The sequence below is a fragment of the Pipistrellus kuhlii genome, unplaced genomic scaffold (genome assembly GCF_014108245.1).
Source record: "Pipistrellus kuhlii isolate mPipKuh1 unplaced genomic scaffold, mPipKuh1.p scaffold_m20_p_9, whole genome shotgun sequence".
NCBI classification, from domain to species: domain Eukaryota; kingdom Metazoa; phylum Chordata; class Mammalia; order Chiroptera; family Vespertilionidae; genus Pipistrellus; species Pipistrellus kuhlii.
Genome location: NW_023425595.1, coordinates 47,926,911 through 47,944,113, shown reverse-complemented (window position 1 = coordinate 47,944,113; position 17,203 = coordinate 47,926,911). Strand labels below are relative to the sequence as shown.

At 43.5% G+C, this 17,203-nt stretch overlaps 1 protein-coding gene across 2 annotated transcripts in view; it reads right to left on the bottom strand.

Moving 5' to 3' along the window:
* The window catches only part of FAT3 (FAT atypical cadherin 3), a 636,217-nt gene that overhangs the window by 332,514 nt on the left and 286,500 nt on the right, over positions 1–17,203 (bottom strand). For both annotated transcript variants that reach the window (XM_045577545.1, XM_045577546.1), the window contains exon 3: positions 12,251–12,565. In XM_045577545.1, coding sequence (XP_045433501.1) covers positions 12,251–12,565 — 315 coding nt within the window. The remainder of the gene's footprint in view (positions 1–12,250; positions 12,566–17,203) is intronic.

The following is a 17,203-nucleotide window of genomic DNA, read 5'->3' as shown; positions in this document are numbered from 1 at the left end:
TTCAAAACAATTGCTGGTTTGATCCCCAGGTCAGGGCACTTACAAAAGCAGTCAATGAATGCATCAACAGATTGAACAGCAAATCAACGTGTCTGTCTCTCTCTCTCTCTCTCTCTCTCTCTCTCTCTCTCTCTGTCAATCAATAAATTATTTTTAAAACAATGTATTTATTCTCACAGAGTTCTAGAGGCTGGAAGTCTGAAATCAGGGGTAGGCAGGACCACACTGTATTTGAAGAGTTGATGGAGTCTGTTGCGTTTTTCTAGCTTCTGGAGGTTGCTGGCAATCCCCAGCATTTCTTGGTTTGTGGCAGCCTCGCTCCATGCCCTGTAACCTCTGTCTCTGTGTCTGAATTTCTCTTTTCTAATAAGGATGCCAGTCACTGAATTAGGATACACATCAATCCAATATGACCTAGTTTTAACGTTAATTACTTCCACAAAGATCTTCTTTCCAAATAAGGCCACATTCATGAGAACACGTATAGGAACTTCAAGCATGTCATTTTGGAGGACACAATTCGATCCATAATATTCCTGTAAATCAGAGAGTGTGCATACAATCATCTGAAAGATTTCCAAGCACTTCAAAGTTCTAGGATCAGTAATGTATTTATTGAGTCTGCTCACATTTTTCAAATTCAATAGCATCTGTCTTTAGCATTATGGACCATTCATCAGAACAATCCTAGCTCTGAACTCACTAGCTGGGCTACCTGGAGCCAGTCATCATGTTCCCAGAATCCCAGCTTCTTCCAGAATTGTGGTGAGAGCCAAAGGAGTTCATATATGCAAACGTCACCATGGCTCAGGGCACCCAGCAAACCTCTGTCCTGGGTTACAAGTCCTCCTCCCACCCTCCTGTCAGAGCTGGGATGGAGCGGGCACAAACTCAGGTAGATCCAGGAGTCTGCTTAACAATGGCCTGGGAGAATGAAGAGAGGCAGGCAATGGTTTCCATTAAAATTCACTGTTTCTCTCAGAACAGAATAAAGTAATAAACTGATGTAGTAAGTTATTGCATTGGAATAAATAGCCAGATAGAAAAAACAGAAATGTATAACCTTAATCAATCAATCAACAGAAATGTATAACCTTAATCAATCAATCAATCAATTTCTCTCTCTCTCTCCACACACACACTCACACTCACACACACACACACACACACACACACACAATCATCATCATCATCATCATCATCATCATCATCTCCTCTATTTATATATCTCAATCACCTTCCCAATAATTCTCAGTAATTTCCAGTAGCAGTCATGCTAGCAGAGTAGCGGGATGTCTAGGAAGGCTGACCCTCCTCCCCAGCCCCCAGGTGGGTGAGCAGGACACAGGACCAGCTTAGAAGACAAGCAACACCACTAGTCACAAGGAGTGGCTGGCACCCTGCCCCTCTAGGAGGGCCTCCGAGTTACCCACAAGCCCAGGGGAGGTTTCCAGACGAGCAGCAGCCTCATTTCTCCTCTCTCCAACTTGTGCCAGCTAAGTCTTCGCTCACTTTAACCAAAGGTACCATCCCTGCCTGTAGTTCAGTTTTATAAAATTAGCCCCTTGAAAATGCTTTTTCCAATCAGTCATATTAACTCCAAGATTTGGATCTCATAAATGGGAAAAAAAACAACAACACATGATGCTGCCTACCTAGTGGCCAGGCTCATCAAAACTGGACTTAATTTGGGGGAAAGGTTTCTTTCTTATTACTGAGGGTGACACCAGGTCCCACTCAGCTAGTCTTTCCAATCCTAAGATTTACCCAAGAGGGCGATCTGGGACACTGGTTTAACTTACCACTTCCTGGGGCTCCTAAGTGAGCATTGCAAGACTACAAGGGATGACCAAGAGCTCTGAGCCTTATCTAGCGACATGGCTGCACAATCCCCAACCAAGGTTAAGGGTTGTTTTTTGTTTTCTTTTTCATCACTTTTATTCCACGGAAGAAACAGTCTACATATGTATCTGTCAGAGGCTGACACTAAGCCAGAACAGGATTTGGAGCTGCTTAAGCATTTCAAGGGAATAAACCCTGGAACCCTCAAAATAATCTCTGCATGCTGTCTTTGAGAATGCTGTTCAAAACTGACTCTGGTGAGAATTTGTTACCAGGCAAATCTTCTCCAAATACTAAGATTTGAGAAAATGATAACTTCATCCATATTCATTGTTTGTAGATATTTTTTTTCTAATAGATTTGATTTCAGGTATTCGCAAGGCCTTCAAAATACTAAGAACCTGGAGTTACAGTGTAGTGAGAGGCGGCTTTGGATTTCTTCCCCCTTGTATTTTGTAATTTTATTATTAAATAGTGATCAAGTGCATGGATTCATGCACATTGAAAGGAAATTAATTAGAAGGTGGCTGGCTGGTGTGACTGGGTGAGATGGGCAAGGGATGCCCTGCAGCCAATTTCCCATGGTCCCTCCCTGGAGTCTGCAGAGTGAGCAGAGTCCCTCCAGCAGGTGGGGTCCCTCAGCCCTGCCTGCAGGGATTGGGCCAGAACCAGCTCTCCGACATCCCCTCAGTGGCCCCAGAGTGTGAGAGGGCACTCTGCCAAGTTGCTATTGTACAGGGTGTGGAAAGCAAACACAAGAGTGCAGCAAAACAGATTTGAGGCTGACAATGCCCCAGCAACAACATAACCCAAAGCTGAAGATGGAATTGTGCAGCCCTGTGAGGAACCGGGCTCCCTCCTCTCTGGTTTCAGGGTATATCACCTGAGAACTGCCGCTGCCAAGTCAATGCAGCTTGGCAGCTCCTGCACTGAGCATCTGTATCCTGGTGGTCAGTGTGCATCATAGCTACCGGTCGGATGGAAGGAGGAACACTTAGCATATTAGCCTTTTATTTACAGACTAGGGGCCCGGTGCATGAAATTCGTGCACTGGGAAGAGGTCTCTCGGCCCAGCCTGCCCACTCTTACATACTAGGAGCCCTCAGGGGATGTCCTACGGATGGCTTAAGCCCGCTCCCCGTTGGGAGTGGACCTAAGCTGCACTCTGCCCTTCCTTTGCTTGAAGTTTAGGCTTGGGAAGGGATCATCACCACCCCCAAACCCCAAACCTCGTATTGAAGGCTTGGCCCCTCCCCACACCTAAAGCCTCCACCCCATGCTTTAGGTTTGGGAAGGGGAGCCCTGCCCCTTTAATCATAGGCTTGGCCCCTTCCCAAGCTTAAAGCTTCTGCCTGATTAGTTCCCTCCTGCCACCCCCACCTCTCCCACTCCCACCTCTCCCGCCCCACTGCGCCCATGGCCACCTCTGCCACAGTCTTAGCAGCCATTCTCCCTCCGCTGCCTCTGTGCTGAGTGGCCCGCCCCGCCCACCCGACCAGCTGCCTCCCACTTCCATGCGTGCCGCCCCCCTCTTCCTTCTACGCTGTCTTCATGTTCACTCCTCTCTCCCTCCTCATATGCAAACTAACACCATATTTGCTGGGTTGATTTGTATAGTCACTCTGATTGGCTGATGGTCATGGCTTGTATGGCGGAGTGATGGTTAATTTGCATATTACTCTATTATTAGGTTACCTTAGAGACCCGGTGCACAAAATTTGTGTACTGGGGGTGAAGGTCATCCCCTCAGCCTGGCTTGTGCCTTCTCTTAGTCCGGGAGATCCCTTTCGCAACCCAGGGTCTCCCTCTCCTTACCGCCTGCCTGCTTGCTCCTTACTGCTCAGCTCTCTGCTCTTTAGCAGCAGACTCCTTACCAATTGGCTCCCTGCTCCTTCCTGCTGCTGTGGAGGCCGGAGAGGCTCCTGCCACTGTTGCTGCATTTGCCAGCTGCAAGCACAGCTCCTGGCTGAGCAGAGCTCTCCCTATGCAAGCACACTGACCACCAGGGGGCAGCTCCTGTGTTGAGCATCTGCCCCCTGGTGGTCAGTGCACATCATAACGACCAGTCATTGTGGTCATTTCACCTTAAAGGTCGCTTAGGCTTTTATTATATAGATGATACATATGTGTCCATATATAGAAATATATACACATACACAATTTTTTTTTCAGTGAACAATACCATCACACCTCCATAACCAGTACTTCATTTTGTAGTGGGTGCTTTGCTCAGGGCCATATGTAATAGAGGCCTATAGAATATTCTGCATTACCTCATGACTCTCAATGGGGCAGTTTTTTTTAAAATATATTTTATTGATTTTGTACAGAGAGGAAGGGAGAGAGACAGAGAGTTAGAAACATCGATGAGAGAGAGTCATCGATCAGCTGCCTCTTGTACACCCCCCACCGGGGATGTGCCCGCAACCAAGGTACATGCCCCTGACCGGAATCGAACCCGGGACCCTTCAGTCCCCAAGCCGACGCTCTATCCATTGAGCCAAACCGGTCCCAGCTCAATGGGGCAGTTTTATTCCCAGAGACAATGTCTGGACATATTCTGGCTATCACAAAGGAGGGGAAGGGTGCTGCTAGCATCTAGTAGAGGCCAGAGGTGATGCTAAACATCTTATAAAGCATGAGACAGTCCCCTACATCAAAAACCGGTCCAGTCCAAACTGTTAGCAAGCCTGAGATGGAAAAAATTCTGAAACTGGCACTTAACTTCACAAGCAGCATTCAAACAAAGTCATACGCCAGAAAGGCAGAGCCAGAGTCCTCGCTAGGAGAACACATGGCCACCTTGACCAAGCCTTCTGCACTCCTGGGACCCCCTATTTCATCCCCCAGCTCCCAGTTAAGAGTTGATCAAATGGGGAAACCCACAGCCTCCTTAGGGACATAATGTCGGGGTACGACCGTTCCCTTTGTCCTTGTTCACTGGGAGCAATGCACAAGGGAGGCAAAGGTCACCGCTGAATTTAAATAACCTCCTGTGATAAATCTGCATGAGCCCCATTTGTTCAAGGGGACTTGTTGGATTAAATGAACACAACTGAATGTTCTATAGGACAAGGTCTCCTTTCATGGCTGAAGGAAGGAGTGAGGGTGATTTACAGTTTCATACATACTCATTCGCTACATTATCCACTTTGTGCCCAGACTTATGAATATCAACGCATCATCCAGCGGCCATTTCTGCTCATTCAGAAGTGAGCTTTTATTAGGCAGGGATAAGGAATAAGAGAGGGCAGCAGGAGGTTTCTGCAATGTTCACTGTGAAGAAAGAGCATCAGTGTTCATAGGGACCTTTGTCCTTCATACCCTGATTTTCTTTGTGATCTCTGATTTTATACATAGTTATTTACCCTACTGTTTTCCAGGAAAAGGTGGTTTTCTAAACAGATTTATCACCAAACGGGCTGTGCATTAATCTATATATGTGCATAAAGCTAAGACTTAGCTTATTTAAGATACAAAATTATTTTGGAGCAAAACTGTCTTAAGAACTAACACTTTTTTATAGAGATATACTAAAATCAAATGCATGTTTATTTTTCCACATAGCTAGGTCTGAGTTCCATTTTAGTAAAAATTTGTTAGATTCTACAAATATGAAAATAACACAAGGGTTTCTAAATGTTATATATAGCTCATAGTTGTTTATCTTTTTAGTTGTTTATCGAGTATCTAGTTCTGATGTTTTGCTCATGGACAATTAGAAAAAAACACAATTTTCTTTTCTTTTTTCCATTTCATAAAACAGGAAATATAAGCAAGTTCATTGGGGGTGATGGCAAAAAGAGCAATTTAAATTTATAGTCAAATCTCAAAACTCCAGGACTGTAAATGGATGAACTGTAAAGTGGGCTACTTTGTCCTCAGGTGCATCTCTGAGCACCTTGTGACCTCCCTCTTTTCATCCTTTTTGGATGCTAAAGCCCAGAGTCTTACTCACCAGGCTCTCAGGGAAGCCATATCAGCATCATCTGGGAACTTGTTAGAAAAGCAAATCATTGGGCTCTACCCCGGGTTTCTGTATTCTAACAAGCCTGCCCTGTGATTATCCTCATGCTGAAGGGTGGTCGTCTAGAAGTCTCTTTCTGTTGCCTCTTAATACCTACTATGTCTTATACCACAGACCAGTGGTCGGCAAACTCATTAGTCAACAGAGCCAAATATCAACAGTACAACAATAGAAATTTCTTTTGAGAGCCACATTTTTTAAACGTAAACTTCTTCTAACATTACATCTTCAAAATAGACTCACCCAGGCCTGGTATTTTGTGGAAGAGCCACACTCAAGGGGCCAAAGAGCCTCATGTGGCTCCCGAGCTGCGGTTTGCCGACCACTGCCATAGACCAAAGATGAGCTGATGTGAGAGTTGATTTTAGGAATGAAGACATTCAATATTTTAATAAGGCACTCTCCTGTTTTAATAGGGAAAATGTCAAACCCCAAGGATATCGGTGGTTAAGAGAAGGATTTGAGATTTTCTGGCACCTGACATGCTTTGGGAGAGGATCTCTTCCTCTCAAGTCACCTGGTCAGAGGCCAGCTGGTGTGCTTAGTATTAATCAAACAAACGTTGGTCAGGGTTCTTTCTCCCAAGACTCTCACAGAAAGTAAAAGAAAGCTGAGCTTCACCTCCACTCAAACACGGGGGGCAATGGCAGGGATGGGGCCATAGGACTGCAGGAAGGACTGGAGAAAGCCCATGCCTTGGATATCCAATCCTGGGAAGATCTGGAGCGAGCAAGGTCTGCTTTCATAGACACAGGCCCTCAACACAGCCCACTTACGTTTGTTTCGAGTGGGCCTCTCTGAAGGAAGTTATAAAAATACAGATTTTAATATATTTAAAAAATACACAATGAAATATATCATCAAACTAAAAACAAACAAACAAACAAACAAACAAAAATATATATATATATATTGTATATATATAAAGAAATAATCAAACTAAAAAAAAAATCACAAACACACACACACACACACAAAAAACACCCACAAAACAAACAAAACAAACAAACAAACACCAAGGAGGCATGCCTATTTGCTGCTTTTAATATCTTGCAGTACTCCAGGCAATTATGAGTCTTCTAAAATTCCTTTTCTAATCATATCCTGCCTCTCAAACTAGCTCTAGTAGCAACAGATGGATTTCAAGGTCAGCATAACTTGTTTCTCTTCCCTGGGCAGCCCTCTGGCTTTTCTCTGTGCAGATGGACCCACACTCGGGACCCACTTCAGGTCTGTCGAGTCCTTGCTCCAGCCCCTCTGCTCCAGCTGGCACCGACCTGCCCTAATCTGACATGTGACCTTGTTCACAGCTTACATGACCCAGAGGTTGACCATGTCTTTACAAACTGCCTCATGTGATTCCTATTTTCCCCCATGATGCTAAATTCCCTGAGTGCATAAATCATTTTATACTTTGTAATATCATCCATCCTGCCAACACCTGGGTTTTAGAACAGCAGCAGCACAGAGTGCTTTACAAAATGGAATGGAAGGTTTCAATGCTACATGCTAACTGGTAAGAAGAGACATCACAGTCTTTCAAGTATGCCTTCTTCAAGGCAGTGGGGGTGTATGTTTGCAACTTACACAAACTTTATCCTAGTGAGGAATACAGGATGGCTAACAATAACAAGAACTAACGGTCGCCCAGCATTTTATTAAGTCTTGGCACTGTGCTAAGTGGATTCCCTGCTTGTAGACAGGACTGAAATAAACATTCTGAACCCCTGGAGGAACTTCCTACATCTGTTCCCCAGTTCAGCCTGGATGACCAATCGGTGGCCAGCCTGGGTTTCCTTACAAGTGCTGAAAGGGAGTCTCCGAGTCCTGCTCACCCAAAGAGCAAGCGGACACCAGTCTGCTGGATGTCTGCTGTTCAGAGCACACGGGCAGGGCTCTGGTTACTGACTAGCGAAGGCGTGCACATGCGAGGGGACTGCATTTGATTGAATTCAACTGCTCAGCCTGGAATTAATCAAATGTTTCTGTACAGGCCAGAAAGGACCTCACACCATCACAGCTTTTGTTTTTCTTCGTAAGCCACAGGAATTACTAAAGAAGATCCATAGACTACTGATTCTACGTGATTTCAAATCTGGTAGAAAAAAAAGCAAACAGTTCTTTGGAGAGAGAACAGAGCGTTCAATACAGAAACCTCTCTCCCTTCCTGGGTCCAGGACATCTGCTATCTGCTGCAAGCTGTGGATCATAATTATTGATAGTATTTGACTTTGCATTCATCATGTTAATCTCCATTTATTATGTAGCGCATTGCCAAAACAAAACAAAACTCTATAACTTTCAGCTTTAACCCAGAGGAAGGAACAAAAGGTCAGTTTAAATGAGTCTACATCCAATTTTCACTTGAGAAAATCTAAAGCACAAATCTTTCCTAAATATACCGGGTAGGTACATCTCCAGATTCATTACTAAAAAATGCTACATTAACATAACTATTTCAGGCGAATGACTTTAGAGAGAAAGGAAGGAATGCCAAAAATGAAAATGTCTCTTTGGAAAGTTGGTTGAGCTGGCTGAGCATTGCTCCATAGGCACAGTGGTACTTAGAGCAACGCGCTTAATGAAATTACACCAGGCCAGTGGTTCTGTGAATCCCAATGGAAATGCACATAGTAAGAACACGATTCTTACAGAGCTTTGTAGTTTACCTACAGCCTTCAAACACAGCATGGCATTCAGTCTCATGAGCCACCCCTGTGTAGTAAGTAAGGTCACTCTCACCCTCCAGCTAAGGACCTGAAGTGCAAGGAGATTAAAGGGCAGGCCTGTAATCAGAGTGAAAGTCCTCAGGATGTGCTCTGAGCCTGTACTGCAGAGCATCACTGTGCCAGGCACCAAGGAAAGCGTTTCACAGCAGGTTTTGAAAGTCCTTGAAACAATCCTGCTCCCTGAGCTCTGAAGGTCAGAGAGTTCAATAACTTTCCAAAGTTCACGAAACTGGTGAAGCTGTCTGATGTAGTCTATGTTTTCCTGTTGCTCAGGAAGTACAGCAAAAGGATTTGAAACGTAAGACTTCTAACTCAAATCTTACCTCCTCCATGAAGCACTCCTTGACCTTTACTCTCCCTAACTTCATGAGCAAAACTTTACTACCATAATCATTGTTATATATATATAACATACTCTTTTGTTATATATATATCCTATATAGTAAAAGGCCAGCAACCATAATGGTGTAATGACCAGAACGACTGATGGACTAGTTGCTATGAAATGCATTGACCACTTCTAGGTCCCTCTCCACAGCTTGCAGGCTCCAATCACTGGATTGCCAGTGGGGAACCACGGGGAACTGGGGTGGTGTTGGCAGTGGGGACTGCCTGTTCACTGGAGACTGGTGAACAGGCAGAACGGCCAACCTCTTGGCCCCTCCCCCGAGCCCTGCAGGCTCAGATCAGGGTGAAGAGGGAACCAGGAGGATCTGGGGTAGGTGGCAGCAGGGCGGAACTGGTGACTGGCAAGCAGGTGGAAGGCCTACCTCTTGTTCCCTCACCCTTGCCTGTAGGCTCCAATTGCAGGATGAACAGGAAATCATGGGGAACCAGGGTGGGTGATGGCAGGGTGGGACTGAGGACTTGCGAGTGGGGGGAAGTTGGCCCTGATTGCAGGCTAGGACTAGGGACCCTACCTGCGCATGATTTTGTGATTGGGACTCTAGTATATACATACAAATATGTGTGTGTGTGTGTGTGTGTGTGTGTGTGTGTGTGTGTGTGTGAGTAATTTTAATTTCATCTTTCCTTGGGTCCCCTGAAAAAATTGGAACATACCTTATTCATTAGATCTTGTTTGTAAACAGCTGGGCACAACATATGCTTGGTGAGAGATCAAATGAATAAACAATATCCAGTGTTTTCTTACCATGTGTGCCTGAGAATTACGAAGTATACTATATATATATTTAGCATAGGCGATTTAAAAAGTTGCTCTAAAATGACATTCCTAGCACAAATCTATCGCAAAAAACATAGAAATTAGAAATATGATTAAGACTCTTATGAAGTAAGATAGGCCAAATTGTGAGAGTACAATATTTTCTTAACATTCATGTGCACACTTTTTAAAAAGCTATAAAAAAAAAAAAAGACAGCTTTAGTTACAGGAGTCTAGAAATTCTCTGGGCATAATGTACAGTCTACATTCTTCACATCCCACCTCAGTTCTTCCCTGTGACACTCACACTTGCTTTGTTTTCCATTGAAAGTGCGCTTCTGCAGTGTCTATTATCATAAGGAGGATGTTCAGCTCACTGTTAATGATCAAGGGCTAATGAAATCAAGGTGGAAGGTGCAGAATCCAACGAGGTAGCTCAGATTCACAGGGGCTCTGACATGTAAAGATGTTTGTGTCCTCAACCTCTTTACTGGGACTTTTTTCTTTTTGCCACTATTCTCTCTCTCTGAACTTTCTGAAGTATCAGAATTCATTTCTCTGTCACCGTATCACACGGGGCACTTTGTTATAGCGAGAAAGCGAATCAGGAGGGACTTCCCAGCACAGCTCAGGCGTTCGCCAAGTGCACCAGCAGTTTTCCCTACCGAATGGGGCTCTGAAAAGTTGGGCCAGGCTCCAAATCTCTGAGACCTCTTCAGGTTCAGGCAGGCCTCACTCACTGACAGATAAAGACCCCTGTTTTTTTAATGAAACACAATTCAAATCCTGATTCAACACTGTTAGAATGCTTTTTTTTTTTTTTAAGTATATTTTATTGATTTTTCTTACAGAGAGGAAGGGAGAGAGATAGAGAGCTAGAAACGTCAATAAGAGAGAAACATCGACCAGCTGCCTCTTGCACACCCCCCACCGGGGTTGTGCCCGCAACCAATGTACATGCCCTTGATTGGAATCGAACCTGGGACTGACCCTTCAGTCCGCAGACCGAAGCTCTACCGCTGAGCCAAACCTGTTTCGGCAACACTGTTAGAATGTTAAACTCTGCTTAACAAAATGACTGACTCACTCATAATTAGAGACAATCAATGGTTTCCAAAATACTTGGCATTCTCATCAAATTATGTTAACGGGAACTTCACATTTATAAAATGCCTGGGGTCAGTTGTGTGTTTCTACTTTAACAAACACAGGCAGGAGAAATAACTATTGTACCAATACGATCAGCAGTTTGTTTGGAAAGCTAAATGTATCCACACCAACAAATACCAACCTACCCTAACTTTTCACTTTTCCAGGGTGAGAGAGCAATAGTATCTATTTTTTACATTCTTCTAAATTTCAATTAATTAAAACTTTATCCATCACAACTCTCACTGAGTGTTTTACTTTCCTGAGTTAAGATCTAGAAGAGGCAAAACACAAGAAAGCCACCAACTGAGATTCGCTCTATAAAGTATCTTCCAGTCTATGTACTTGTAAAGTATCTTCCAGTCTATGTACTTGTCTCGGAATGCATTCAAACAAATTCCACTCTGGTCCTTTATGATTCTTATTCAAAAATTTTCCCCCCATTACACTCTCTAGAAATGTTTTGAGCAAAAGACCATAAAATTAAATGTTTATATACTTTGTGTAGAGATTGAGACACCAGAAGTCCTTCTAAACACTGACACTTCATTGATGGGTAGATATAGGAATCACAAGAAACTACAGGCTTAAAAGTAAGACTTTAAGAAGACCTTACAGCAAGCTGGAGGTTAAGCAAGGAGGAAGTTCTAAGAAGGAGGGGTGTCACAGATAGCTCATTCATAGCCACATTACTTTCTCCTAAGAAACAGAAACAGAAAGTCTGAAAGTCTGTAGTTGGCCCTCTCAGTATCCTGGAATCATTTTCTCTCTCTCTCTCTCTCTCTCTCTCTCTCTCTCTCTCTCTCTCTCTCTCTCTCTCTCTCTCTCTCTCTCTCTCTCTTTCTCTCTTTATATATACATATATTTGAGGAAGAGGGAGGGAGAGAGAGAGATAGAAACATCAATGATGACAGAGATTCTCTGATCGACTGCCTCCTACACGCCCCACACTGGGGGTGGAGCCTGCAATCTAGACATCTGCCCTGATCAGAAAGGGAACCATGACCTCCTGGTTCATAGATCGACCCGCAACCACTGAGTCACACCGACTGGGCCTTTTTTTTTTCTTCTTTTGAATAAAACAAATACAAGGCTTTCCACAAAAGCCTCTAATTTTTATTAGATCACTTCGCCTTGTTATCAGTTGAAATGTAAATATACCATATAGTAGAATGCATAGCTTTTCAGAAACTCCCCCTTTGAGAGGAGGATACTGTCCACATGAAATAAATAAATAAATAAGGGGATAAATAAAATAGTGTAAGTAAGCAAGTGTCAGGCTGATATATTTAAAAGCTGGCCTACCAATTGTAAAGAGTCATATGAGCATGCGCTTACCTGTTTTGATATTGATGGCAAAAAAATTCTGAGGATTCCCACTTGTAATCCTGTATGTCAACTTTTCATTGGAACTGGAGTCAGGATCCTCAGCCTGAATCTGAATGACAGATACATCCTTGGGAGAGTTTTCCATGACGACAGGATAATAAATAGGTTCCGAGGTCAGCGGGGCATTGTCATTCACGTCCTCAATTTCAATGTAGACCTCAATAGTGGAATAGAGGGGAACCACGCCCCGGTCCGTGGCATACACTGTCAGCCAGTAGGACCCTGTTGTCTCTCGGTCCAGGATGTCTGCAGTAGAGATGACTCCTAGGAGGAAACAGAGAGCATGATTGCTACCGTGAAATTGAAGGACATTCAGTAAATCATCCCAAATTCATGAGGGCTGTGCTAAGTAATGTTGGCATATAAAAAGAAACCCATAATACAGGATTACATTAAGATGTTTCCGCCTTACACAAGAAAACTATTTCCTGCAAAACCATACTAATGAGTACTTCTACCATTTGAGGGTTATAAATAAATTCACAAATGCTTTCTTTGCGTTTTGGGGATAGACAGACTCTCACTACATGGGCTGAGGGACACCCTCCCACCCCAAATTGCTTCACAGTTGGAAGCAATGGGAAGAGAGTGGGGCAGAGGTCAAAATACTTCCCATGTTGCCCGGGGAATTAGAACAATATCAGGTTAATGTCTCCATGTGATTTCCTATGTGGCAAAAGCTCTCTCAAGGCAAATGATTTTATGTGCTCATTCACAAAAATCTAAAAAAGACCTTTCAAATACGCTTTTGCCGATTAGGATACAAATAATTTGCATGCAAATATGTCAGCCTTTTTTCATACAGTTTCCCTAAAACTCTAATGTCACAGTTATTGCAAACAATCAGGGAAGACACCGTACCAACACACTGTCTGAATGAGCTCCAGGCCCCCAAAGAACACTACGGGAAGCCATAAATAAACTCTGAGCCACTTTGAGAGACACTTATGGATGATTATTCAAAATTAGGACCAGATAAATGCCCAATCTTCTCCCTCCCACCTTTTCTCATTTTATGGATGAAACAAGTGCCAACAGGAAGTGAGGCATTTGCCAGAAAAGCCAGATACAGTGCTATGCAGTGTCTCTACAGCCCTCACCCTCATCAACTGGCTCAGAAACAGGACAGGGACAGGACTGCGCGCATTTCCACTGTGGTGGGGAAGAAACAAAAACCTGGGGCTCAGCTTACAAAACCTCTAAGCAGTTAGGATACTCATGCATGGAATTCATGTTATAACCTAGTCAAAAATAGTCCTTCAATTCTGATCCAAAAACTCTATCTTCTGTATATCTGTCAAACTCTGGACAAACCATTTTAAGCACATACAGACCCTACATAAGCAGATTGACAAGTATAGCAACTGAGAGGGAGGAGGGCGTCTGTCCAGAAACAATTAGGATGAAATTCTCAGTTGCCGAAATCTCAGAACTGCTAAACTCTTCAAAGGAGATAACCTTACTGATGCTGACCTTTCAAATCCAAAGTTAGCCACTAAAGAAGCCTTCACAAGCAATGTTAGCCATCCGACAAAAGATAAGCTTAAATATTCTCAATGAGAATATATACAGCACAGGGTTCCTGTAGATTCATAGATGATTCCCGAAAGTCTAATGCTAATATGGCATTAGAAGATTAAATATTGAATACTAGATACAAGATTAAGAAGAAAAACAGGGGAAAAATATAATGATTGCCCTGGCCAGTGTGGCTCAGTAGGTTGGAAGTTCATTCTATAAACCACAAAGTTTCCTATTTGATTCCTGGTCAGGGCACATACCCAGGTTTCAAGTTTGATCACCAGTCTGGGCGCAGCAGGAGGCAACCAATGGATTAAAAATGAATGATTGCAAACATGTAGCTATGTGTCTGAATAAATAACAGGCAGCCTTATCAGCTGGGTTGAGAGGTACAGTAGAATGTCAACATGACATTAAGGTCTAGAGAAGGAGACCTGGGCAGGTATGAGAAGATCTGTGAATACAGGGCACATGCCCATCACAAATCCATGGCCAGCTTAGCAGAACGCTCGAAGCAGTCCCAACTATGGGCCACCACACAGACCTGGGTTGTGCTACCACCCAGGGGAACTGGAGCTCTTCACCATCAGAGGATGTTCAAGTGATGGAGATGAAGTGGTATCTGGACTGAAGACAAAGAGTAGACAGGGAGAATCTGGGATGTGGGACACTGGTTGTAAAAAATTATCTGAAAGTGCTGGAAATACCTCTTGAAGACAGTTGTAAATCCTATATAATAAAAGCCTAATATGCAAATCGACTGTACTGTAGAACAACTGGGTCGCTATGATGCACACTGACCACCAGAGGGCAGACGCTTAATGCAGGAGCTGCCCCTGGTGGTCAGAGCTCACCCACAGGGGGAGCACCACTCAGCTAGAAGCCAGGCTCATGGCTGGTGAGCACAGCAGTAGTAGTGGGAGCCTCTCCTGCCTCTGTGGCAGCACTAAGGATGTCTGACTGCTGGAGTGGGCCTAAGCTGGAAGTCGGACATCCCCTAAGGATTCCCAGACTGTGAGAGGGTGCAAGCTGGGCTGAGGGACACCCTCCCACCACAAGTGCACACATTTTGTGCACTGGCCCTCTAATTTGATTCATGAACATCTACTGGACCCTGAGCTGGGCACTGGAGGGACAGAGATAAGTGAGAGAGCATCTCTGTCTTCAAGATACTCAGAACCTTTCCGAGTAGACAGATCTTGAACTAGGAGAGCTGCACTGAGTGGATAACTGCACAGCCAACAGCTGAACTCAGACTCATGTGCTTGAGACTGACAGGCTGGGAAGGCAAAGGATCTGAAACCAGAAGGGGTTGGGAGGCAAGTGGAACAGAGTTTACTGAGCATCTATGATGTTCTATGAGACTTGCAACACAACTTCTCTCTATAATTAAATATTATAATTCTTTTTTATAGATGAAGACATTAAGTCTCAAACTCAAGTTAAGTAACTTACCCAAGGTTCCACAGCTATTTGTAGAAATACCCAGTCTGCCTGCCTCGAATACTCTAGTTTCAAATCCAGACTCTATTACTTACTACCTGTTTGACCCTGGACAATGTATTTAAACTAAAAAAGCCTAATTTTATTACCCATATTTCAGTTGTAGTGATCAGATCATGGAATTAAATGTATCCTAAGACTTTGGCCAAATGCTTGCAGCATCGTAGATGCTGAGTATAAGATAAACCAATGTGAATCAAAAGCAATACAAAAAGCCTGGTAAATACTAACCACACCACAAAGTAAGGGACAATCTTGAAGGGAGAGAACTTGGGGATATACTATCTTGTGAGATAATTTATTTCTTCTCTGGTCATGGGGCATTTTTGCAGATTTTGTGACTTGCCCATGACATATCCTTTCTAAAAACTATCTGGCATGCTTGGAAAACAGAAAAGTAAGGCCACTAAAAAGAAAAAAAAATTGTCTCAATTAACAACAACTTGAAAGAAGTTGGTGTGGTTTGTACATTTCCTGACCACCCACAACACAGGCCCTCATGTGCACTCACATGCACCCAGATTTGCCTTCACAGAGTTGCTCTGTGATTCCTGTGATTCCTTAATTCTCGTTCATTTCAGCTGTTAGAGAGGAAGATGGTCTATCACAGACTTTGGACACTAAATGACTTGGAGAAGTCCTTGATGAAGGCATCCACTAATGTGAATTAAATCATATGGTTGTATTTTACTGTATTTTTAAAGGAAGGATAGAAATGCCATCTAGAAATCAGAATTCACTCTCTTATTAAGATAAAACCATGTGTATGGCTATATTTACTCATTAACTAGAAGTGTGAATGAGTACCGTGGAACACAGTGTTCTGACATCCATCTCATGATCCAAAAATTTGAGGACAGATTTAAAAGAGTGACTGAAATGTGTTAACAGTGATTGCAAGATTCAACTCAGGCTCCGTATTAACCATATGACTACTACCAACATCCACTGATAGCATTTCCTCACTTTTTTCTATGTCCTCACAGCTAGCTATGATCTGCATGGTCACAACTGAAAATGTAAATCCACGTGATTTACCATCAAGCAAAGACTCAACATCAAGGTTGATCAAGGTTGCCCAAATCATGTAATGAGCCCTTAGATTTGTGACAACCACCGGGCATTCTTTATTCCTTTTTAAAATTGAGACATAACTGACATATAATAAACTACACGTTTAAATAATTTTACAGGTTATGATATCCTGAAACCATTAAAACAAGCTAACAAACAAAACCACTAGTCCTAAAAGTATCCTCCTCCTCATTTTTAATCTCAATTGTAAATGTTCCTAATTCTCCTTATTGCCAGATTACCTTTCTGTCACTAGATTTGGAATTTTCTTCAATTTTATAGAAATGAGTCATACAGACATACTTTTATTGTTTGGCTTCTTTCAGTTAGATTAACTTTTTTGAGATTCACTTCTGTTGTATTTGCTCTGTGGGGCAAAGGTAGCCTATGGAAAATAATACAATCCTATCTAAGAAAAGAGTAATATGCAAATATACCATCACTCCAACACACAAAATGTCCACCCCTGTGTGGTCAAAGATGGCTTCCCCAATGTGGACACACGATGGCCTGCAGGGGAGGGCAGTTGTGGGTGATCAGACCAGCAGGGGAGGGCAGTTAGGGGTAACCAGGCTGGCAGAAGAGGGCAGTTGGGGGCAATCAGGCCTACAAGCAGGGGAGGGCAGTTGGGAGGAACCAGGCCTGCAGGGGAGGGCAACTGTGGGGGGACTAGGCCTGCAGGCGTCAGCAGTTAGGGGCGACCATGCCTGCAGGGGAGGACAGTTATGGGCGACCAGGCCTGCAGGAAAAGATAGTTAGGGGTAACCAGGCTGGCAGGGAAGAGCAGTTAGGGAGTGACCAGGC